At 50.7% G+C, this 22,088-nt stretch overlaps 4 protein-coding genes across 4 annotated transcripts, besides 35 other annotated features; 2 read left to right on the top strand and 2 right to left on the bottom strand.

The window, feature by feature from the left end:
- Window positions 1-618: 618 nt before the first annotated feature.
- Window positions 619-641: a microsatellite.
- Window positions 642-671: 30 nt separating this feature from the next.
- On the top strand, window positions 672-9,596 carry PVX_113390 (hypothetical protein, conserved; the record flags this gene model as incomplete). The annotated part of the gene is made up of 3 exons (XM_001616020.1): window positions 672-8,997; window positions 9,187-9,237; window positions 9,388-9,596. The coding sequence occupies 3 exons, from the start codon at window positions 672-674 to the stop codon at window positions 9,594-9,596; spliced, it is 8,586 nt and encodes a 2,861-aa protein (XP_001616070.1).
- Window positions 1,191-1,214: a microsatellite.
- Window positions 2,279-2,313: a microsatellite.
- Window positions 3,572-3,612: a microsatellite.
- Window positions 3,620-3,669: a microsatellite.
- Window positions 3,950-3,996: a microsatellite.
- Window positions 4,209-4,229: a microsatellite.
- Window positions 4,352-4,381: a microsatellite.
- Window positions 4,836-4,862: a microsatellite.
- Window positions 5,266-5,298: a microsatellite.
- Window positions 6,140-6,169: a microsatellite.
- Window positions 6,499-6,530: a microsatellite.
- Window positions 6,630-6,667: a microsatellite.
- Window positions 6,954-6,983: a microsatellite.
- Window positions 7,057-7,084: a microsatellite.
- Window positions 7,613-7,658: a microsatellite.
- Window positions 7,698-7,717: a microsatellite.
- Window positions 8,954-8,978: a microsatellite.
- Window positions 9,396-9,418: a microsatellite.
- Window positions 9,405-9,480: a microsatellite.
- Window positions 9,597-9,879: 283 nt separating the features above from the next.
- Window positions 9,880-9,902: a microsatellite.
- A 414-nt stretch (window positions 9,903-10,316) lies between these two features.
- On the top strand, window positions 10,317-15,111 carry PVX_113395 (helicase, putative; the record flags this gene model as incomplete). Its single annotated transcript, XM_001616021.1, has 2 exons — window positions 10,317-12,484; window positions 12,638-15,111. 2 exons carry the CDS (start codon window positions 10,317-10,319, stop codon window positions 15,036-15,038), a joined length of 4,569 nt encoding a protein of 1,522 aa, XP_001616071.1. The 3' UTR covers window positions 15,039-15,111.
- Window positions 10,367-10,388: a microsatellite.
- Window positions 11,122-11,230: a microsatellite.
- Window positions 11,307-11,329: a microsatellite.
- Window positions 11,597-11,629: a microsatellite.
- Window positions 13,397-13,471: a microsatellite.
- Window positions 14,114-14,150: a microsatellite.
- Window positions 15,112-15,384: 273 nt separating the features above from the next.
- Window positions 15,385-15,415: a microsatellite.
- A 16-nt stretch (window positions 15,416-15,431) lies between these two features.
- On the bottom strand, window positions 15,432-17,060 carry PVX_113400 (glyoxalase I, putative; the record flags this gene model as incomplete). The annotated part of the gene is made up of 6 exons (XM_001616022.1): window positions 15,432-15,596; window positions 15,730-15,861; window positions 15,975-16,040; window positions 16,178-16,276; window positions 16,403-16,531; window positions 16,698-17,060. The coding sequence occupies 6 exons, from the start codon at window positions 17,058-17,060 to the stop codon at window positions 15,432-15,434; spliced, it is 954 nt and encodes a 317-aa protein (XP_001616072.1).
- Window positions 15,916-15,942: a microsatellite.
- Window positions 16,820-16,847: a microsatellite.
- Window positions 17,061-17,275: 215 nt separating the features above from the next.
- Window positions 17,276-17,317: a microsatellite.
- Window positions 17,318-17,704: 387 nt separating this feature from the next.
- On the bottom strand, window positions 17,705-21,835 carry PVX_113405 (hypothetical protein, conserved; the record flags this gene model as incomplete). The annotated part of the gene is made up of 1 exon (XM_001616023.1): window positions 17,705-21,835. The coding sequence occupies one exon, from the start codon at window positions 21,833-21,835 to the stop codon at window positions 17,705-17,707; it is 4,131 nt and encodes a 1,376-aa protein (XP_001616073.1).
- Window positions 17,961-18,011: a microsatellite.
- Window positions 19,524-19,546: a microsatellite.
- Window positions 21,006-21,025: a microsatellite.
- Window positions 21,467-21,487: a microsatellite.
- Window positions 21,836-22,088: the final 253 nt, after the last annotated feature.

Here is a 22,088-nt window from a genome sequence, read left to right as displayed (position 1 = left end):
AATCGCAAAAAGGGGCTCTTGCGAAAGGGGCAACACAAAGAGGAAGCAGAGTCAGTCCTCCACTCACAAGGAAAAAAAAAAAAAAAATAAAAAAAACCATGGGCAACTAACGAATTCAGAACGAGGAAAAAACTATACATACGCTGCACAGATACGTCACCTTACCCTTATGCACATGTGTGTGTACGTGTGTATGTGACATCACCCCCCCCAGAAGCCTTCCACGAAATTGTTTGCATCCACATGTAAGTACACGTACCCCCTTGTCGTATTTAATTTTTTTATTTTTTTTTCACATCCCCTGCAACCCACCCCCCTTGGTTGTTCTTCCACCTGAACGATTACACTCATCAATCTTTGCCTATCCCGTTGTGATAACGAGCACCCGTGTTTTATGCCAAACGTGTAAGACGAGTGTGCTCTGTGTTCATACGCCCCGTTGCTTTCCGCGAGGCCGTACGGCATTTCTCCCGCCAGAGCACGCCCAGGCGCAGGGGGAGGGGAATGCCCTACGGAGGCTGAGAGGCGCCAAAGGGGAAGACTGACCGGTAGAGTGGAGAGCAGATTGACGAGCAGATTGACGAGCAGACTGACAAGCAGACTGACCACCAGCGGGACCCACCCGAAGCACCCCCTCGCGCAGGCACATCTCCACCCACCGCTGCAGCGCGATGGAGGAAACGAACGTGGCGGAGGAGGCCGTGCAGAGCGCCCCACAGGAAGAGCACCCAAATGAGAAGAAGGGGCAACATGAGGAGAGCGCGCCGGGTGGAGAGAACGCTCCAAAAGAAGAAGGCACCCTAAGTGGGGAGAAGACACTCAGCCCAGAAGACTTCCTATGTGACGAAAATAAAATTGTGTACACGAAGAACGAATTCTTATATGCCTACGTTGAGCTGATCCTAAATGAGAAGGACTTGGGGGAGGACCACGACGTGCCCCTCTGCAGCAACCAGTTTAAGTTCCCCGAGCTACTTAACGATGTACGAAAGGGAGACGATGAAAACAACCCCATGGGAGGTGAAGAAGGAGAGAATGACCAAAGCAAAAGTAACGCCATGGGCGATGAGGAGGATGGAGGTGTCTACAACAAGCACCACTACAGAAACTTTGCAGAAAGGGGAGGCACTTCTTCAGGGTTTTATAACAACGATCCTGAGAGGGGAAGAATTAGAAATGACTTTTTCACCCGAGATGGCAACGCCTTTATGAACAAAAATAATCTGCAAGATTCGACAGACGCAAACAATCCCCTGCTCAGCATGAATAAGAGGAGCAACCATTTGCTGAAGAACAACAAGTTTCGCAAATTCTTCGACGGAGCGAATGCAGGTGCACTCAACGTTAGCGGTAACAGCGGCGGAAGCGGTAATCAGCCATATGGAGGTGCGAAAAACCAGTTTGAGGCTGGCCTGGGGGAAAACGCCAACCGGAATAGCTTCGCCAGGAAAACGAGTTTCCACGGGGATGGAAACAACCCCGCGTTCATGGGCCAAAACAACGCAGGGAATAATGCCCTGGGAAGTAACCCCATGGGAGGTGGCCCCCTAGGAAGCAACAATGGGGCGAACAAAACCCTGTGGAGGGACTACGACAAGGGCATTTCCTCTTGGAGGTTCTCCAAAACAAACAACAAGGCAAACGAAAATGTGAAGAATGATCCCAAGCTAAGAGGTGCTTCCAAAGGGTTTGGCAAACCCTTTGCAGATAATATGAAGATGCCTTCGTCCTCCCCCCAAAATTCAGATGACGAAAATGAAAGCAATAACGACGCGTCGAAGAACACGCACAGGAGTAACTACCCCAAGGACAGAGGACCCATGCACATGAAGAGGGAAGACCTGTTTAGCGACCACCCCTTTGCCTTCAAAAATGGGAATATGGCCCACAGCATGGGGCAGATGGGCAGCAGCGGTGCGTTTATCAGCCAATATAACAACACCGCTGCCGCTACTGCCGCTGCCGCTCCTGGTTATAGCTACAGCGGGGGAAGCGGCGCAGCGGGCGGGGCGGACGCCGCCAACAAGAGGGCGGTGGAGAACGCCCCTGGCCTGCTAAACCATTCGAGTGGGACAAACAAAAACTTCAACTTCACCTCCCCCCCCTCTGCGTTCTATGGCAATAAAGGAATTGGCAGCAGCAGTGGGCCCAAAAAGGGCTTCAGCGACCTGCACAACATGATGGGTGCGAGCGCGGCGGGCGGCGCCATGGCGGGCAGCAATAGTGCCAACGCGGCCGACGATTGGAAGATGAAGAAGTATAAGAAGGTCCCCGCCAGTGGCAACAACGCGGAGCAGTCACAACCGCAGCCATCGCAGCCATCGCAGCAATCGCAGCAATCGCAGCAGCCGCAGCAGCCGCGCGTGGGGGAAGAGAAGGCCAAGAGGGGATACGGCCGAAACGAATTTGCCAGCATGTTCATGAACAAGGGTAACGACTCTGGCAAGCTGAGCATGCATGGCATGGGGGCCGGGCACGAGATGCATCTGTACAGCCATCGTGGAAACGGTGCCAGTGGAGCCTCTGCCCACGCGGGGGGGGTACACCCGAACGTGGCTCACAATGTGAAGGGCAGCGGGGTGGGCACGTTACCCAACGTAGACATGCTTAGCAGTGACTTGACCGATGGAAGAGGCAACCACAGCATCGACGAAGTTAATAGGACCGGCCCAAATGACACCGCAGATTCGCTTCTTAACAACATGGGGAGGAAGATTGGCAGAGGTGGAGCAGGCGCGGCGGGCAGCTTCTCCGCGTCCCACGAAATGGTGAGAGGTCCACCCGGCCACGGCACCGGCCACGGCACCGGCGGAAACAACCAAAGCGGCAGTGGCAACACCGCCTTTAATGCCAACCGAGGCGGAAAGGGAAACCAAAAAAGAGAAAACAAAAATGAGAAGAACGTAGTGGAAGATGACTGGAGCAACATAAGGAGGAAGTCCAGCTTTGTAGAAAACAAAAAGGCCACGGACGATTTCATGTGGCATAAGATGAGCGAGCAATTCGATAAGAACAATAAAATGTCCTTCGATTCTGTTTACCTCAAAACGGATCCGAGCATCGCGGCTACTCTAAACAGAGGTAGGAACTTTGAGCACATCACCGTCGGGGGAGCGAACAGTGGTGCGAAGAATGAAAGGAAGGACGGAGCAGAAGGGAGTAACCACACCCTTGGTGGCAACGTTGGAGGTAACGTTAGCGGAAGTGCCTTCCCTGCTTTGAAGGCGAAGCAGCACCCATCGGCGGAGGACAAACCCGGTGATGGAAGCGGAGCAAACAAGGCAGCGGCGGAGAAAAGCAAAAAGAAGAAGAAGAAGGGAGAGAAGGACGATGGAAAGGGCGCCGAAAAGGGCGGCGAAAGGAACGGCGAAAGGAACGGCGGGAAGGAAGACGGAAGAGAGAAAGACGGAAGAGACAAAGACTTGCGTACCGCACAGGGAACGGAAGACCACGGCAGACAAATGAAAACCCCCGGGGAAAGTGTTAAAATGAACCCTAAGGACACAAGTAATGATAATATATATAATTCATTTCATGAAGAAAATAATTCTGCACTTCATGAAAGCAGCTACTATAAATTTGCCCTTAATGAAAAAAAACATGTCCATAAGAATAACAACCCTAACCCTAACCTTAACTTTAACTTTTACCCTAACCCTAATGTTAATGTTAATGCTAATGCTAATGTCAATGCTAATGCTAATGTCAATGTCAATGCCAATGCTAATAAAAATAAAAATAAAAATAAAAACCCTAACGAAAAAAAGGAACTCATTTTTAATAAATTATATGATGTTGATAAAATCAATTTACAGGAAGAACATAGGGGACTGATGATGGTTGCCCAGAAAAGCGACGAGCACGACCTGTGCAGAGAGCCCAGTCAGCAGCCCTACCGCACCTTGGGTGGCGCCTCCTCCGCGCACCACCAGCAGCAACGGCAACGGCAGCAACAGCAGCAACAGCAGCAACAGCAACGGCACCTCCAACCGCAGCAATCACAGCAACCGCAGCAACCACAGCAACCGCAGCAATCGCAGCAATCGCAACCGCAGCAGCACTCCTATGGCGGCCTCCTCCCGACGCACGGCACCCTCATCGGAAAAACGGACAAGCGGAACTTATATGACCCGAGTAAGAACGCCAAGCCCGGCTACCCCTTCCAGGAAGAGGAGAGCAGCAGCAGCAACCTGAACGAACGCTTCTTCCGAGCCAATCGATACGGCAAATATGACCAACTGAAGAATAGGAAAATTTCCGAAGACAGGGACAGCATGATGGGCAACATTCCTCAGGAGAGTCTCCTTCAGAAGATTAAACGGAAGCCCATGAGCGGTGTCCACCCCCCAAACAGTGTGAGTAACCCGAATGATGTGCGCTCTGCTAACCATCCTCTTAGTTTGGACGGCACGGACCACACCAGCAATCAGAGCGGCGGTGCGAGCGGTGGTCTTTGCGCCCACCAGAGCAACCACAAGGAGCACGCAGGTGCCCTCCCCATCAGTCACCTGAATAAGCAGTTTAACCCTAATCAGCTCTTGGGCAAACGAAACGGCAGTGTAGTCAACCTGGCTAGTAGCCGCAACTGTATGGACCAGTCGGTCAGCAGCAGTAACTTATCGTACCTTCTGTCCCTCATGAACAACGCAGGGGGGGGAGCAGCAGGGGGAGCGGCGGGATCGACGGGATCGATGGGAGCAACTGCAGCCGGAGGCGGTGTCGCCGTCATGAGACCCACGCCGACGACCACTGCGAACAGGAGTGGGAACGCCCTCTTTGCCAGCGCCGGGAAGGGCGCAAGACCCTCCCCCCACAATGTAAGCCAACCGCATATGACCAACCAGAAGTACTACGCAACAACGGATAATAACAGAAGCAGTGAAGAAGGCCCAATGGCCAAAGAACAGCTAGCCATGATGGAAAAACAAAATATCCTTTTAAAAAAAATTATGAACAAAATTAAAATGGAGGAAAATATATACAACAAGTTAAGCGAAAGTGAAAAGGAAGAATTGCTAAAGGAGCTAGCTTTAACCAATGCCAAGCTTGTGGACCCCTATGCAGCATATGCTCAGGAAGATACTCCCTCCTCCCCGCTGCTTAACATGATGGGGAAACATCTGCACCACTCGGCTACTGCAAATAGTGGTGGCCTTGAAGGGACGCACCTGAATATGAAGAACACGACCAGCAGCATGGAGCTTATCAAACACATGTATGGCAGTAGTGCCGGTGTGAAGGGCAGGAACAGCAGACCCAATGTGGCCACACCAAATGCTTCTGCCTCCCCCTTCGGGAATAACTACTCCAAAGGGGGCGCAGACGATGACTTGACTCGCTATGGCCACGACGGGGAAGTTACCACTGATGATGGAAACAAAGACCAGTGTAACTTGAAAAATAGCGTTAATCATATGGGCAAAGGTGAGGCCTTTTCCTACGCGCAGGAAGTGAAGTCCGCCGGGCGGCATCATCTCCTGTATGAAGGAGGGCAGAGGAGGGCGGCACTGGACGAGGGGGAGAAGGAAGGCAATTCGGGTAAAGTTGCCGGTGGTCACTCGGGTAACGTTGCTGGTGGACACGCGGCCGGCCACGCGAACGCCCCCCTCCCCGCGCAGAGTGACGAGAAGAGCTCCCTCATGAACGTAAGCAGGTGGCTCAAATACTTCGGCAGCGGTAGGGGGAGCGGCCAGGTGGAGGGCGCCCACGCGTCGGCGAAGGAGAAGGCCATGCAAACGGATGAGGTGATGCAAACAAATGATGCGATGCAGATGGATGACAATAGTGAGGAGACCCCCACAGCATATGGCTATAACGCCCAAGGAGTGATGAACACAGGAAGGAGAGCTCCACAGAAAGGCCACACCAGCAGTAGTGCTAACTACACAGGAGATTCTTCAAACCATTTGCATGAAGAAGCGAATGTTGTAAAAACGTTAATGGGTGGTCTGAAAGAGGAGAAGAAGAGTCAGCCGTACGACAGGATGGATGTGTCCTCTCCCCTGAGCTCTCGTAACGAAAATGTTAGCAGTACCACACCATCGGGGCGTAACCTCTTGGGGGATTACTCTCGCAAGGGAATGAACTACTCCACTGGAGGAGAAGGCACACACAAGCATAGTGACGACCAGAGCAGTGGGGACATTTCCAATAATCACTACGTGCACATCATGAGCAGAGTAAATAAAGTCAGAGGAGACGTTTGGCAGTACAAAGACCCCGCAGGCAATGTGCAAGGCCCCTTCTCATCCGAGCTGATGTTTTACTGGTGGTCTCTGAAGTACTTTCCACAAAACTTGCCCATCCGATTTAATGAGAATATGCCTTGGGTTAGCTTCAACGAGATGTTCCCTCCTGGGACGTTCCCTTTTGTTTTGCCTCTGACCAGTTTTGCCAAAAGTAATTACAACGTGGTGAAGAAGGAGAACGAGCATTCTTCTGCTCAGCAGGGTAGCGAACTTGCCAATAATTTGGAGGGCGTCAAGGGGAGGTCCTCTTTGGAGGGCTTCAAGGCGAGGTCCTCTTTGGAGGGCTTCAAGGCGAGGTCCTCTTTGGAGGCCGAGTCTTTGGGAAAGAACCGCCTAAGTAGCGGCGGTCAACAGATGAGCGGCACGGACAACTACCCCTACGCGAATGTCACGTCTGGCCGTTTGAGCAGCCTAGGCAGTTTAGGCAGTTTAGGCGGTTTAAGCGGTTTAAGCGGCTTGAACCGTTTGAACCACCTGGTGAAGAACCAGGGTGGTTTGGCGGCAAAGGGCTATAACGTAGATGTGGCCAAGAGCCCAAGTGGGATGCTACCCCCTGCTGAGGGAACAGCAACGACCAGCATGTACAATGAGAAAGAGTATGCAGACGTGCGTGATGGAGCGAAACCAAAGGTGGAAGGCCTCATGCCATCGAGGGGAGAGAGAGATACCCCCAGAAGGACCATTAACTCCACCAGCAGTGGTAGCAGTGCGCGCACCGATAGGGAAGCCACCGACATGGAGAAGTACCTCCTCTCGGATGACGATCGGGACGATCGTGTTAAGGCGGCCACGCAGGCATACAAAGCGAAGGGAAACATGCACAGTCAGAATAGTTACGCGGGAGCGCACCACTCAGGTGCAGTAGCATCCATCTCCTCCGCAGCAGTAGCGATTGGGGTGCAGAGCCTTCCCGCAAATTACAAAGGCGGAGGAAGCGCCATGGGTAATACGTCACACAACAGAGGCGATGCTAGCAGATTCGCTGCCAATTCCCCCCACCAAGATACCAAATTACGCAGCGGGGAGAAAGGAACAAATGCTCCACATGAAGAAGCAGATAAAGACAACGACCCCTTCTCCAGGACCATCAGGTGGATGCCGGAAAAGCTGACCAACTTCCCGCAGATGTTCGAGTTTGAGCTGGGCGCGGAGGGGGAAGGAGCAGAGGAGCAGGCGGAGGCAGAAAAGGAGTCAGGGGGGAAGTTACCTCCAGGTGGAGTCCCGCCCCGAAAAAAGAATCAGCTCGGGGCTGCCGATGAAGAAGAGGTGGCCACAAAATTCCGCAGCAACAACAGCGGTAGCCTTAATGATCGGCAAATGAACAAGCACACTGTAGGTTATGCACCCAATGGGAAGAGCGGCCACGATCAACCCAGTGATAAGCTCAACACACACAGTAAGAGCAACCACGTGGTGGTGAATGAACCCACGCTACCCTCTCCGACCGAGGTCAACGCCAAACGAAACGTCGCCCAGCATGAGGGGGGAGGAAAGGCGAAGGCGAAAATGTCCCCGTCCACTGGAGGAAGCGGAAAACAGGCCAAGGATGGCAAGGGGGCCCCTGCGGTGAAGCCGGAGGAGGAAGAGGACACCAGCGAGGGGTACGCCACGGTGAAGAAGGACAAGAAGGGGAAGAAGGGAAAGCGCGAGAAGGGGGAAAAGGCGGAGAAGGTGGAGAAGGTGGAGAAGGGGGAAAAGGCAGAGAAGGGAGAAAAGGCAGACAAAGCCGATAAGGCGGATAAGGCGGATAAGGCGGAGAAGAAGCGAAACAAGGCCAACGAAAGTGGCAAACCAAAGGAGAAGAACCTCCACCAGGTGGCCGAGGCGGCACAGGTGGATGGGCAGGTCGACCCGGGGACCAGTGCGATCAAGGCACCCTGGGAGGAGGCGAAGAAAAAGCGAAAGAGCGATGACATGGGTGGTACGGTCAAAGCTGATGAAGGCGAAAAGGAGGTAGCGAAAAAGAGTAACAACGCCAAAAAGAAGAAAAAGGAAAGTGGTGAAGCGCCCCTGCCGCAGCAGTCGGAGGGCGAGGAACAGCAGCACCGCGAGAAGAAGAAGGCCAAGAAGGAGGGGAAGGAGGGGAAGAAGTCGGACGCGGGCAAAGTGGGAACTCCCATCTCGCCAAGCACGGCCAGCACGACCAACCCAGTTAGCACCTCCACCCCCAAGGGGGCCGAAAAAAAAACGGAAAAAATGAAGTGGAGTATAACGGGCGAAAGAAAAATTGACAAGCTGGTGGACATCATGAAGGGAGAAGAGAAGAGCATCAACATGAAGATAAAAATAGAAAACTCAAAAAAGAAAATGGCAGCAAGTGCTAATGGAAACAACGCAAGTGGTGCCAATGGCACGGTGAAGAAGTCCGGCTGGGACGTCTCCTTCAGCACCAGTGTGAAAAACGCGGACAACGTAAATTTTCCTCATCTGTCTATAGGGGGAGGAGGCAAACAAGGCAAGGCAAAGGCCGGGGTGAAGGGCAGCCTGCCCAGTAAAGTCAGCTCCCCGAACAAGGACGCTCCCAACGGGACTGCCAACGGGACTGCCAGCGGTGGTGGTAGTCTCTTCCCCTACCCAATGGCAGTCGATAGCAGCAACGCAAAAGGCGGTATTGGCATGAAGAACAGCGCAGATGTGTCTGGTAAAAAACAGAGTGAAAAGAAAAAATGGAAAAGCGAAAGCGGCGATGTGCATCCGAGCGAGGAGGATAAGAAGTTCCCCCCCCTCCTGAATTCGGCGGCCGTCAAAGGTAAGGCTCATTTTGCCGAGCGGCCCCCGCGTTGGCGGAGTTAGCGGTTGCTAGTGGGAGCGGCTGCGGATGCGGCTGCGGATGCGGTTTGCTTCTGCGCGACTTTCCTTTGCCGCGCTGTCGCCCCCGTTTGCACACCCTTGCGTGTGCCGCTTACTACACGTGCCCCTCCCTTCCTCCCCTTCTCAGTCGAAAGCACCAAGAAGAAGACGAACAGCCCCCCCGAGCGGGAACTAACAGGTACGGCTGCACATTCCGTTCGAAGCCTCAACGTTAATGGGAGACACCGCAGTGTGGTTCCCCCATTGGGGTGACTCCCCCCCCCCAGTGTGTTGCCTTCCTCCTTATTTCCCTTCTCACCCTATTGTGCGCTTCCCCCCCGCCGCGCAGACCTGAAGCAACTGACGAGCCTGTGCAAGCTCCCCCTGGACGACTCCCTCTTGAATTTCCTAAAGAACTTCAAGAAGGCCGACGAAATATACGCCTTCCTGCAGCACAGCGTGGAGGATAAGAAGAAGCTGAGCCAGTTTGCCAAGGAGTTTATAAAAATAAACAGCAAGAATGACGTCAGTGGTCAAGCTGCCAAGAAGAAGAAGTAGTCGCGCTGCTCAATCAGCCGAGTAGTAGCCTCGCTGAGCTCTCTTCTTTTTTAAATTAATTTTTTTTTTTTTTTTTTTTGCGTTCCCAGAGTTGCTTCAACTGTGGTGAACTGCTCTGTTCCATCCAGGTGGAATTTTTTTTTTTTTTTTCCTTTTCATTTTAACTTCCATTTGATTTCGTCACCTATCCCCTAACCCATTTAAAAAAAACAGTCCAACTGACGTGTTGCCAACTGGCCTGCACAATTGACACATGGCAGTAGAGTGCCCCCCGTGCACACGTACGATGCGTTTGCGGAGGGCCATCACAGGGGTGCATGGTGCCAATCCGCATGCGAGCTTCCATTGTGCCGCTTCAACTGTGGCGCTCCAACCCAAGTGTGAAATTAAAACGAAGAAACGGTAAGCCGCTCTCGCTCAGCCAAGCGGCGTATTGCCACGTCGTGAAAAACATCAAGGGGGAGAGGCCTCCCTCCACAGGGGAGAAGCGCCCTCATTGTGAATTAAATTGTCACACGGAAGCGGCGCACGCCCCTTTCTGCGTCATCATCGCGATAGAGCGAGTGCCCCCGTTGTGTGATGCTCTGTAGCTAGGGCAGGGGCAAAGAGGAGATACCCATTCCACCACTATATATGTAGGGACCCCCAATTCGCTGCTCCACGTGGAAAATTTGCGCAAAAAGGGACATTCACTACCACTAGATAACTCGCACAAAAGTAATGAAGCGCCAACCCCCGCGGGCATCGCCACTCGCAGGCGGCGCCAACCGCTGCCCCACGAAGAGGCGCAGCAAGTACTTTTTGAAAGCGAGCAGAAAGACCCCCAGGCAGGAAAGCACCCCCTCGCAAAGGACACACGCGGGGGGAGCAGGGGACTACGCCATCCCCGTCTCGACGAGTCTGTACAACTCGACCATTCTGCGTGGGAAGCTCGCTGGTAGGGGAGCAACACGGGGGGTAGTAGAAGAAGATGAAGCGGGACTGTCCGATGATACCCCCCTCGAAAGGGATCAGACGCGGCCTCAAAGTGGCAGCCCCCCCCCTGAGGGGGATACTTCTTTAAAGCTGAAATTTCGCAGGATAATCTCCACCTACCACACCTTCACCAACCTGATGAGGAAGCTAAAGTTAAGCAACGAACAACTGGGGGGGCATGCCAACTGCTCCACATGCAGTAGCGGCTCAATAATTGTGAAGGAGGGGATGTATGGGAACTACTTCGAATGCACACAGTGCCACGAGAGGATTTCCAAAAGGAGAGTAGAGGACTCCTTGTATAATGAAAGAGAGAAATTATTCCTTCAAAATAAAAAAAGAATCTCCTTCGAAATGGAAACGACCCACTCCTACCGCATTCACCACTTTGGGAACACCAGCTTTGCCAAGGAGTTTAACCAAATGGTAAGCGACGTAATAAAAGAAATCATCACCGACTTGAGGGAGCTAAAAAGAGATAGAGTGCAATATAGGGACATTATAAAGTACATTTACAGGATCAACACATCTGGCGATTGGTCCGAATGGTCTAGATGGGCCGAAGTGACACGTTTCCGTTCTGCGAGGAAAGCATCCCAGGGGGAGTCCCACTCCGTCTTCAGGCCCACTTGGAGGTGCAACTTTTCGCTCATCCGAAGGAGGTATGCAGCCCTCCTCAGGAAGAGGGGCTACGCGAAGGTGAAGCCCAGCGGGGGGAAAGAAAAAGCAGAAAAAGGAGAAGAGGCAGAAGAAGTGGCAGGAAAAGAGGCACAGAACGAAGCCGAAAAAGAGGCATCAAAAGAGGCAGCAAAAGAGGCAGCAAAAGAGGCAGCGAAACTACTCTTCCTGTACAACTCCAAATTTGCAAAGCGCGTGGAAAAAAGAAGAAAAAAAAACAGCCATTCATTTGAAACCCTAATTGACAGGTACACCCAGTGGTGCATAAACGGACGCGACTTTTTCGATGAGCTCAAGTACCTGCCGCTGACTTGGAAACCCAGGAGGGACTACATACAGAGCGGCATCTTCCCCTTCCACCTTTCGAAAGATATGGAGGAGGAAGCCTCCTTCGGAAGACTCAGCGTTAACAATAATAACTACCTCTGCGGGTGTGTCTTCGACCTCTGCTCCTACCCTTTAATGCTGCGTTATTTTATCTTCCGTTTATACAGCCACTGCTTTGTTTATGAAATCCCCAGCTGCGTCTTCCACTTCTTTGGACACGTCTACCCGAGGGTGCGCCAGGAAACACGTGTGCAGAAGTTTTTTTTAAAATGGAGATTCTCCAGCGTTATGCGGATGGCCTGCGCGAAGGAGCGGCACCAATCGGATGGGGGGCCTCTCCACCGAGCGGATTCACCACACCCTGCTGAGACTGCTAAAAAAGTAGGGGCAATAGAATCGCCCGTTGCATGCCCCCCCGAGTACTCCTCCCAAGAAGACAACCGAATAACCAGATTGTACAATTTGGACGAGCTAGCCAAATCGTCCTACCTCTTCAGCCGAGCGGAACTGAGAGCTCACATACTGAGACACCACTACGCGAAAGGAAAGCAAAAGGTTAGGAGAGAAATTTGGGGCGAAATTAAAAATAGCTGCCTTGAAGAAATAAAAAAGAGGCTCCCCAGGAGGATTCAAAAGGTGATTCTACCGTACCAACTACAATCGGTGTACTTCTTTAAAGAGAAGAATGGGAGGATATTAATAGGAGACGAAATGGGACTAGGCAAAACGCTGCAGGCCATTTGTATTTTCCACTTTTTTCGGCTTTACCCCACCCTCATTGTGACTCCGTCGTCTCTGAAGCTTAACTGGGCCTGCGAGATTGAGAAGTTCCTGCCTGCGTTGGACCCCTCCAAGGTGCTCGTGGTTGGGGGGTCGAACGACTTCCCGAGGGGGGCCCGCCTGTACAGGTGAGAAGAGGGGGCAAACGAGTGGGGAGCGCACGGAGAGGAGAGAGGGAAGCGGCCCATATAAGGCACCACCACGAGGCAAACCAGTACTGCACCCCCCCTGGTACTACGCCACCCCTTTCACTTCCACCCCTTCGCCTCCACCCCCCGCAGAATCATCATCGTCTCCTTCGAGCTGTACAAAAAGCTGGCCCACCTGCTAAACGAAATAAACTTCAAACTAGTTATCGTAGACGAAAGCCACTTCATAAGGACGGTGCACTACGGGAAGCAAAGTCAGCTAGCCAAAACGATCAAAGGGACCCTTAAAAAGACAAAAAGGGTCATCTTCCTGAGCGGAACCCCCTCCATAAACAGACCCATCAATATATACCACCAAATTAAGTACCTCATAAACAGCAAAAGGCTCTTCTGCAAAAATAAAATCACCTTTGGGGAAGAATTCTGCAAAAAATATTTCTGCAGAGGGCAAAAGATATTCGAAGAGAATTTACGCTCCTGGGAATTCCACCTCTTCTTAAAAAAAACGGTCATGATAAGGCGCTCCATTTCGGAGGTCTTTACGTCCAACTTTCCACACTTGAAGAGATTCTTCGTCTACCTTCCACATGGGGATTACACCATAGGCAGTGGTAACCCCGTCAATTCGTGGTCCCCCCCCAGGTGTACCCCAAGTGGGGAAGAAAATGCCCTCCAAAGTGTCGGGAGGGACTCAAAAGAGGGGACCCAGTCGGTTGCCCCAGACTTCACTCCCCCCAACAGAAAAACACTGAGCGAGTTTTTTCAAGTCAAGATTAAATCCAAAAAGGTAGAGGAGGGACTCTCCAAAGTGATTCATTCGATGAAATACATGGAGGAACATTTCCCAGGAAAAAAAAAAATCATTTTTTGCTACCACCTAACTGTGTGCAAGTGCATTGAAGAGGAGTTGCTAAAAATGATAAAAAGAAAAAAACAAACTGAACAAGTCATTATAGACTACGTTGTACTAAAGGGCAGTTTAAGCGAAAAGGAAAAGAGAGAAAAAATACAATTCTTTCGCATGAACGACACATGTCAGTATGGCATTTTCACCATCTGCGCAGTTAGCCATGGACTAGACTTCACCTTCTGCCACTTGTGTTTTTTCCTAGAATTTCCTGTAAACTTCTTTCACCTGCAACAATGCGAAAGCAGACTGTTTAGGAAGAACCAGCAATTCGACACGTACGTTTTTTACTTCCTCTTGAAAAATGGCTTAGGGAGTGACTACAAAACGTGGAGGAGGTTCACTCTCTGTGCACATAGCACTCGCTCGATCGTCGACGGCACGGAGTTTGTTGCCAAGGATCTCCTTTATGAGAACGTTTCGGGGGACGTTCCTCTGCTGAGCGGTCAGAGTGGGTCACGTGGGAGTGGCGAGCCTTCCCGAAGGGTTTACTCCCCGGAGGAGCCAAACGGCCACCCCCCCAACGAATTGAGCGGCCAACCGAACAACAAATTGAGTGGTCAGCTTAACAACGAACTGAAGGGCCAACCGCAAAACGTGCGAACCGCCCGGAAACGAAAATTCCTCTTCCAAATAAACACCCTCACAAACCGAATCCACGCGTACGACCAAAACAAGAAGACCAACTTTCCCGTGGAGCACTTGGCCAACGGTGTGGGGGACCACAAATCAGGGACGCTTCTCAAAAAATGCGCGGCGAAATTTTTGCAAAACTACAACAAACTAAGCACGAACGAAAAGAAGTTAATTGAAAAGAAAAAATGCGACATGCACATATCGCTGCTTCGCCATTTGCGGGATGGAGAAAATGAAACGAAGCCCCTAAAATTTGAGAGGTACATAAAAAACTTCGCCGCACGCGATAAGACATACGTGAAGACGTACCTTAAAAACAGCTTCAAGGGGAAACTCCAAGTCTTCTATTACCAAGAGTATGACGAAAAGAGAAACGCAGTTAAATGTCTACACTGTAAAAGTGAGTTGCCCCCTTGTACCAGTGCCATAGTAGGCGAATACAACGTAATGAAATATTTGCAGGACCACTCGGACAGCGCCACGATCGAGAAATTTCATCACGAATTTGAAACGATTAAATTGCAAAGTTGTAATGTTAAAAATATTTTCATATGTGATGAGAGCAATATGTTTTGCGAGGGCAAGTGCAGAAAGTTTTATTTTTTAAAAAAAAGTTCCAACAGTATACGCAGATTAATTTACGAAAGAGATAAAGGCGTTTGTAACATTTGCAAATTGGATTGCACAAACTTAATTAGACAAATTAAAAATCAAAAATACTTTCCAATTAACGAAAAAATTGATTATTTTATTAAAAGATATCCTCTATTTATTGAAGATATTAATCATCTCACCCATATACTTGAGAAACCAATGGAGGGACACATCTGGAACGTGGACCACATCTTGCCTGTTTTCAGGGGGGGCGGAGAGGCCTCCTTTGACAACCTGCAGACTTTGTGTACCTTCTGCCATAAGAAAAAAACAAAGGACGATTTTAAGAAGAGGGCGGAGCGGGGTAATCCTGTGGAGAGCGCCCCTCCAGGATGATTCAATTGGTATATTTTCCGCGGGCGGGTGTATGTCCACGTGTGTGTGTATGTCAACGTGTGTGTGTATGTCCATGTGTGTGTTTTTTTTCCTCCTTTTGGATTTTACCTGATTTTACGTGATTTTTTTTTTTTTTTTTTTTTTCCATTTTGGCTAGCTCATTTCGCTAGATTTTTTTACAGTGCACAAATTTGTGAACTCCCCATTTTGGCACTTTCCCGTTGAACCGCGTCTACCCGTTTTCAGCGAATCTCCTCAGTTCCACAAATGCGTGTGTAAAATGCGGAGGGGGGTGTTCCTCCCAAGTGGGGAAAAATTATGAACCGTTCATGCGTTTTTTTTTTTTTTTTTTTCTTTCTTTCCTTCCTTCCTTCCTTCCTTCTTTCCTTCTTTTCACTTGTCGCTCTTCAAACGAACGCTGTACCCGTCCAGATCCTTGACCACCCAGCCGCCGTGCGACTCCCCCAGTTGTATGCCATTTTCCCGCAGCCTCTGCTCCACGGGGGCCAAGTCGTCGAAACTCAAAATTAAATTTCCAAGGGAATTTCCCATGTGTAGCTTAGAGAAGGGGGTGAAAGTAGCGACGTGGCTGTGTAGCAGGTGAATGTGCCAAACGGGCCGCCTGGACTAAACTGTGCACACGCCTGGAAAAGGATGGACCTGCTCATCCTAGTAAGCTCGCACCACTCACCTTATCCTCATCGTAGGCATACGCCATCTGCAGCACCGTCGCGTTCCTTCCCGAGGAGAAGAAGTAGCTCATCCCGCCGTACACACTCCAGGGGTAGGAAATTTCTTCCAAGTGGCTCTGTATCCTTATCAGCTAAATGTGGGGGCCGAATGGGAAGATCGAAATGGGCACGCTGAACAGAGTAACTGTTCGGAACGGGGAAACTTTATTTTTATTTTTTTATTTTTTTTTGCTCTTTTTCTTACCTCCATTCCTAAAATGTCCGCGTAAAACCTTTGCGAATCCTTCGTCGACGTGGTAAAGAAGCGTATCTGTAAATTTGCATTTTGTTAAAAGGGGCATTACCGATTGGGCAGCAGGACGAAACGTGAGCGAATGTGTAGGTATAAAAAAATCGTGCGCTTAAAGGGGGGCTCTTTTCCCTTATTTTCCTGCTTTATGTGCGAACCCTGTCCAGTTTGCTGCCTTTCCCCTGCAGCACCACCTCGATTCCGTAGCCGTCCGGGTCCGTCACGAAGCAGTTTGTTGCGAACCGTCTAATTTGCGCCTACGAGAGTGTGTGGGGGGGAGGGGGCGAAAAATGAGCGCGCTAAATGGGATAGCCCTAAGTGTGATCACACCACTGCAATGGCACCGAGTTGGCATCCCCCGTGCAGAAGCTCTCTCCTCCTACGTCCTCGTCCGGCAGTATGCACGCCGTGATCGGCCTTTTGTCTATCCCCTCCTCCACGTTGCCTCCGTAGATTTTCGTTTTGCTTATTTGGAACTCTTCTAAGTTTACGCCCAGCCCCAGGAAGGAGTGCTGCCAGGTGGGGAAAAAGGGTTTGCGGGCTGTTTCGGCGGTTCACTAATGGTGGAAAGGGCGGCGATAAGGCAGCCACAATGCAGCGATGGTGCAGCAAAGTGGCACGAGCAAAGCCGCTTGCCATTCAGGCGGAGCGCCCCGCCACACCTCTTGGCGAAGATACCTCTCCTACAGTCATGTCCTGCTGCTCCCCCTTTTGCACTAGCTTTATGTAAGCCTCTTCCGGGCCTAAGGCCATTTTCACGAAACCCTCGCCCTTCTCGCGCACTTGAAAACCCAGCACATTTTTGTAAAACTCGATCGAGTGGTCCACATCACGGACTGTGTACTCTATGCCCTCCACTCTGCATTTCAGCCTCCTATTTCGGTGTGGTTCACCCGTTTTTTTAACCTCCTTCCCGACGATGTTGCTGCTGGTCAGGAAGGAATAAGACGAACTCCTTGGCAATTTCAAAAAGTGGTAACCCTTAAAGCAGAGCAGGGCTGACCAAAGGAGGGCGCGCTTCATCCAGGAGACCTTTGCCATGCGCGCCAGCATATACAAAAAAAAAAAAAAAAAAAAAAAAGATGTGTGTCCAGTGTGCGCAGGTGTAACGAGTGGGTGGGGAGTGACGGCCTAATGTTCGGGGGGCATGCAAAGAGGGAACCCATCTGTAATCGCTACGTTTTGATGCCCACGTGGTGGGTCCTACACTTGGCTCACCGCAAAACCTTTTACATTTACTGCGATGTGAGCGAAGCGGTTTGCGCGAGGATGGCGAAAAACAGGTTCGCACCAGGGAACGAAATGGATGGCAAGCAGGTTCGGGCGGAAAAAAAAAAAAAAAAAAAAAAACATGCATACTAATGAACTTACATGCATACTTACGAACGTACGCACATATACCCGCCCGCAGGATGGTCGGGCGGGCAACCCTCAACGCGGGAACAAAAGGCGGCGCCGCAACTGCCGCAACTACCGTAGGAGCCGCCAACCTGTGAGAACGCCTGTGGAAGGAAGCGCCTCCACCAGGGGTGCCAGCCACGCGAGTGCATACCGTGTGTGCTTCGGCACCGGTGTAGTTGCTGCAAAGGAGACTCACTTGCGATAGGGAAGCGGGGTCGTGTTGGGCAAAGTGTGCGCTCCGCAGGGGGGGATATACTACCGCGTAGGTGTACCACCGCTACACCTCACTCGTATCGCCCGACGGAAGCAAACGCGCGAGACTTCCCCGTCTCGAGCAAGTACGAATCGGCGTCGCGGGCCACGTTTAGCAGCTTCTGAAAAATGGCCTTGACCCTCTCAAGGCGGCCATAACACATGTGCCACTCGTAAAAGGGCATAATCACTAAGCTGTAATTTAATTTCCTCCAAAAAAATAAACGCAAATAAACAAACGGTAAAACCTCGATGGAGGCATCATCCACTTCTTTAAAATAATTCTCCTCTTCCAAAAATTCAAAAATAATTTTCTTTTTCAAGTCCACATATTTAACATTTTGGGAAAACATCCGTACGTTCTTCGTAATTTCTATTTTGTCCTTCTGGCTGTTTTGACAGTAGGCATATTTCTTCAAAATGATTTCAAATTCGTGGTGGGCTGCCTTGCTTCGCTTGCTGCGTTCCTTGGAGGGGTCCTCATGCTCGTGGCAGTCCGAACGATGAGGACTTCTTTTCTCCGTCGGTCGTTCCCCTCGTGTGTGCACCTCGGCGGGGTCTATATGGTTGTACTCCCGAGAGATGATCTCCATCTCGTTATCATCTTCCGTGTCCAGGAGGACGAGCTTCTTCCTGTCAAAGGTGAAGTCGTGTGGAGGGGGGGGTGCCCCTATTAATGGTGATGATTTCCCCCCTTCCCATTGTAGCGACTCCCCCAGGTGGGCCTCCACAAGGCTGCCCACGTTTTGCAGCAGCGAGTCCACCTCGGCGTGACCCTTCTGCGTCCCAAAAAATTTCACATTCAACAGAAAAAAGAAAAACTGCTCCGGAGGAATCAACTGCTTCATCTGGAAAATGCCGATCATCAAGTTGGGGTACCTCTCCACAAAGGGGATGTCCCGGAAGGAGAGATTTACAAAAGTTACCAGCACGGGGATGAACTCCTCTTTGAGTTTTGCGTCAGCTTTGATCTGCTCGTACAGCTGGTCGAGGAGCTCCCGACTTGTGCGCATGTACAGGTCGTTCACGCCGCAGTGGATGTTGGTGGCTGGGTTGATTAGCAGCGGCACGACGGAGAAGTAGCTCTTCAGGAAGGGGAGCGGCAAGGGCAGTGACAATGGGGGTCGCGCCGCTCCTTCAACTGATTCGCCACCCAATCGGTTGCACGACGATTCGCGTGATCTGCTGCGCTGCTGTTCGGTTGGTACCCCCCCCCGGAGCGCCTGGCTGACCGCTCTCAAGCAGCACTCCAACAAACACACGTACCGGTAGGGGTACATATTTTTAAAGCTCCTCATCAAGAGCTCCAGCTGAGGAACGCCCATGGAGCCCTCCCCCAACTGACGCTCCAGGAAAACCAGCAGGTATTTCCTTATGAGGGCATTCCTGTGGTCCACCTTTATGGAGAGCTTGCTCACTAGGTACAGCAGCTTGATCGGTTCGTCCGTCTTCAGCTCAGCGGTGTTCACTTCTTCGGTCTTCACTTCTGCCCTCTTCGCTTCTGCCCTCGTCACTTCTGCCCCCCCCCGGTGAGACCCCACAAACCGAAGTAAAATCCTTTTAAAAACCGAATTGAAGGAGCTGAACTCCGTGTCTACGTTGCGGATAATGCTGAGCCCCCTGACCAGCTTAAGAATCTGCTCGCTCTTCAACGCATGCACATGGTCATACAGGTTGGACAGGACCACTCGAACGACCCCCTTGTTCACGTAACCTAACCTCTGCAAATAGTACAACAAGGTGCAGCAATCTCCTGGGCATATTTTTGTTCGCCTGCTGTTGGAGAGGATGCCCCCCTCCTCTAGGGTAACAACCCTACCTGAAGAGTTAACCTCCTCCTCTAGGGTAGCAACCTTATCTGAAGCGTCTACCCCCTCGTCGCCTCCCCCACTCAGGTATGCCCAGTTCGTCTCCAGCACCCGCTCGATCTTCCTGTACGCCTCGCTCAACTCGCTGCACCCCATTTGGTCAACCATCCCCCCCGTGGCATTTTCACTGCTGAGCAAGCTGCCTGAGCGGTTCAGAAGTTGGTCCGCGTCTGAGCAGTTCAGAAGTCTGTCCGCCCCTGAACGGTTCATAATTTTGTCCTCCCCTGAACGGTTCATAATTTTGTCCACCCCTGAACGGTTCATAATTTTTTCCACATCTGCGCGATAACGCGCGCGCTCCTTCCTCCTGCCCACCAACCGACACTGCAGCACCGTCAGGGCGCTCAAATAATTCAGCACATTCTCCAAAAGGACGTAATTCTCCTTCGTAAAAAAGTAAAGGCAGTGGTACAGCCCCCTCAGGAGGAGCAAAATGTCCTTAAGGGAGAAGTGCACTGAGCAGAGCAGGCAGCACTTCAGCAGGTGCAGAAAAAGGGGGGCATCTCTATATCTAACCTTGCCTAGAAGAGAAATCTTGTACAGCACATTTTGGACGTACCTATCGAGGTGTTCAAATGGGATAGAAACTTCCTCATCACAGTTGATTAGGAAGAAGCTTCTCCTTCTCACTTGGTTAGCGATGCTGGGGTAGTCCTCCTTTTTGCGGCTAACAAGCCCTTCCGCTGCTTTGGTCAGGAGGAGCGACTCCTCCAGGGTTAGGGTGCTTCCTCCTTGCAGGTTCTTAGCACCGCCGTTCACGCCGCTACCCCCACCAAAGACGCGATGCACAACGCAGGAAAACAACTTCCCCCTCAAGGACCCCCTCACTGCAGAGCTTTTACCAATTGTGCAAAACTCGTCCAACAAATAAATCATCGTGGAGGTGGACTCGATCAAGTTGGTGTCGTTCTTATCCAAAAATAATTCCATCTTGTTCATGCAAAAGTTCACATGATAAACCTTTTTAAAATAAAAAATAATTTTGGCTAGCTCAGCCACACGGTCGTAGTGAAAATGAGAAAAGTCCTCCACCTTCAGCGAGTCAAACAGAAATGAAAAATAACAAAAGGGCAACAAATCGTGGTGCTTTATATTCCTACTCTTGATAGTGTTTAGGACATTCACATAGTCCATATCCTTCAGTTCCTTCCCTCGTTGTATGGACCCTTTTAATCTGCACAACACATCATAGTAACAGTCATTATCGATGAGGTTAAAAAATTGCAAGTCTTCTAAAATGTTGCAAAGCTGCTGTGTATTCGCCTGGGCCATTTTTTCGTAAAAGGTATTTCTAAGGCGGGAGTTTATTTGCGTGATTAGCTCCAAAATTGACTCCCTGTTTTGGTGGCCATTCCGGTTGGCTTCTCCTTGTGTGGGGGACTCACAGGGGTGATTCTTCCCCTGGTGAATGGTCTCCACGTGGTCTAACCGCTTAACCCCATCGAGTGTTCTCCCACCCAGTTCGCCTTCCCTCGCCACCCCCATCACCAACTTCTTAACACATCGCAGTACAGACGATATGCCGTGCACCTGTAAAGATGGCACCACGCTGTGCAGTCTTCTCAAAAATGAGTTCAGCAACACTTGGCTTTGCTCACCTGGGGAGGCATCTCCGAGAGGTGGCATAACCCAGTGAGGATTAGCACTTCCGCTAAAGCGCCCCATCCCGTTGACGTAAAAATGAAAAAGGATGGTCAAATCAACCGCATTACTTTCATCCAAAATTTGGTCCACATTTTTGAAAAATAAAAACAAAAAGTTCTCATTGTATACGTCCAACTTTAGCATGCTATTCAAAATTAAGCTTATGCTCATCACGGGGACATTCTGGAAGATGGCCGAAGCTTTGTCCACCAGTTTTGTGTAAATTTCCTTCACCCCCTTACTGTAGTACCCCCCTTTACTGATTGAGTTAATCAGCTGCGACAATTCGATTGGATTTTCAGCCACAGATAATCCATAACTTAGGTTCTTCTCGTACGTTTCATATTTCCCATTTTTCAAATTATCGCTTAGCAATTTACACAGCTTGGTTATTCTTTTCCTTTTGTTTCTTTCCTCTACTGGGTCCTGCCCAGGAAGTTGTTGCTCTTTTTCGTGGAGATGATATTTACTACTTCGTGTCTCCTCTCCGTATTTGTCCCCCCTTCTGTTGCTCCTCCTCACAGCGTCAATGTTCAGTGGCTTTCCCCGAAGCCTCTTCACAACAATGGAGCTGAAGCTGCTGCGGGATGCGGCCTTACGCAGGAGCGTCTCCACGGCGTCCAAAAAGCCGCTACACCTTTTTGCATACATTTGTTGGGAGAAGTTACATGGGCAGCCCCACAGGAGCGGTAATGAGATAGGGCAGCTACAATAGGGCTCATAAAAAGAGCCAATCTGGGCGATCTCCAGGTGGGTAAAAAAATAAAAAAAACCACAATGGGACACACAGCAGTGTTGCCGATACTCCCGTGTTCTTCCCACAAAAGAGAGAAGGGAAATCCCCCAATTGGGGTGCTCCCCTAAGGGTGAAGAGGTATTAAAAAAAAAAAAAAAGTTAACCCGC

The sequence above is a fragment of the Plasmodium vivax genome, chromosome 11, assembly GCF_000002415.2.
Source record: "Plasmodium vivax chromosome 11, whole genome shotgun sequence".
Classification (NCBI taxonomy): Eukaryota; Apicomplexa; class Aconoidasida; order Haemosporida; family Plasmodiidae; genus Plasmodium; species Plasmodium vivax.
Note: the sequence above shows the minus strand (reverse complement) of the source record. Positions and strands in the feature narration are given on the sequence as shown.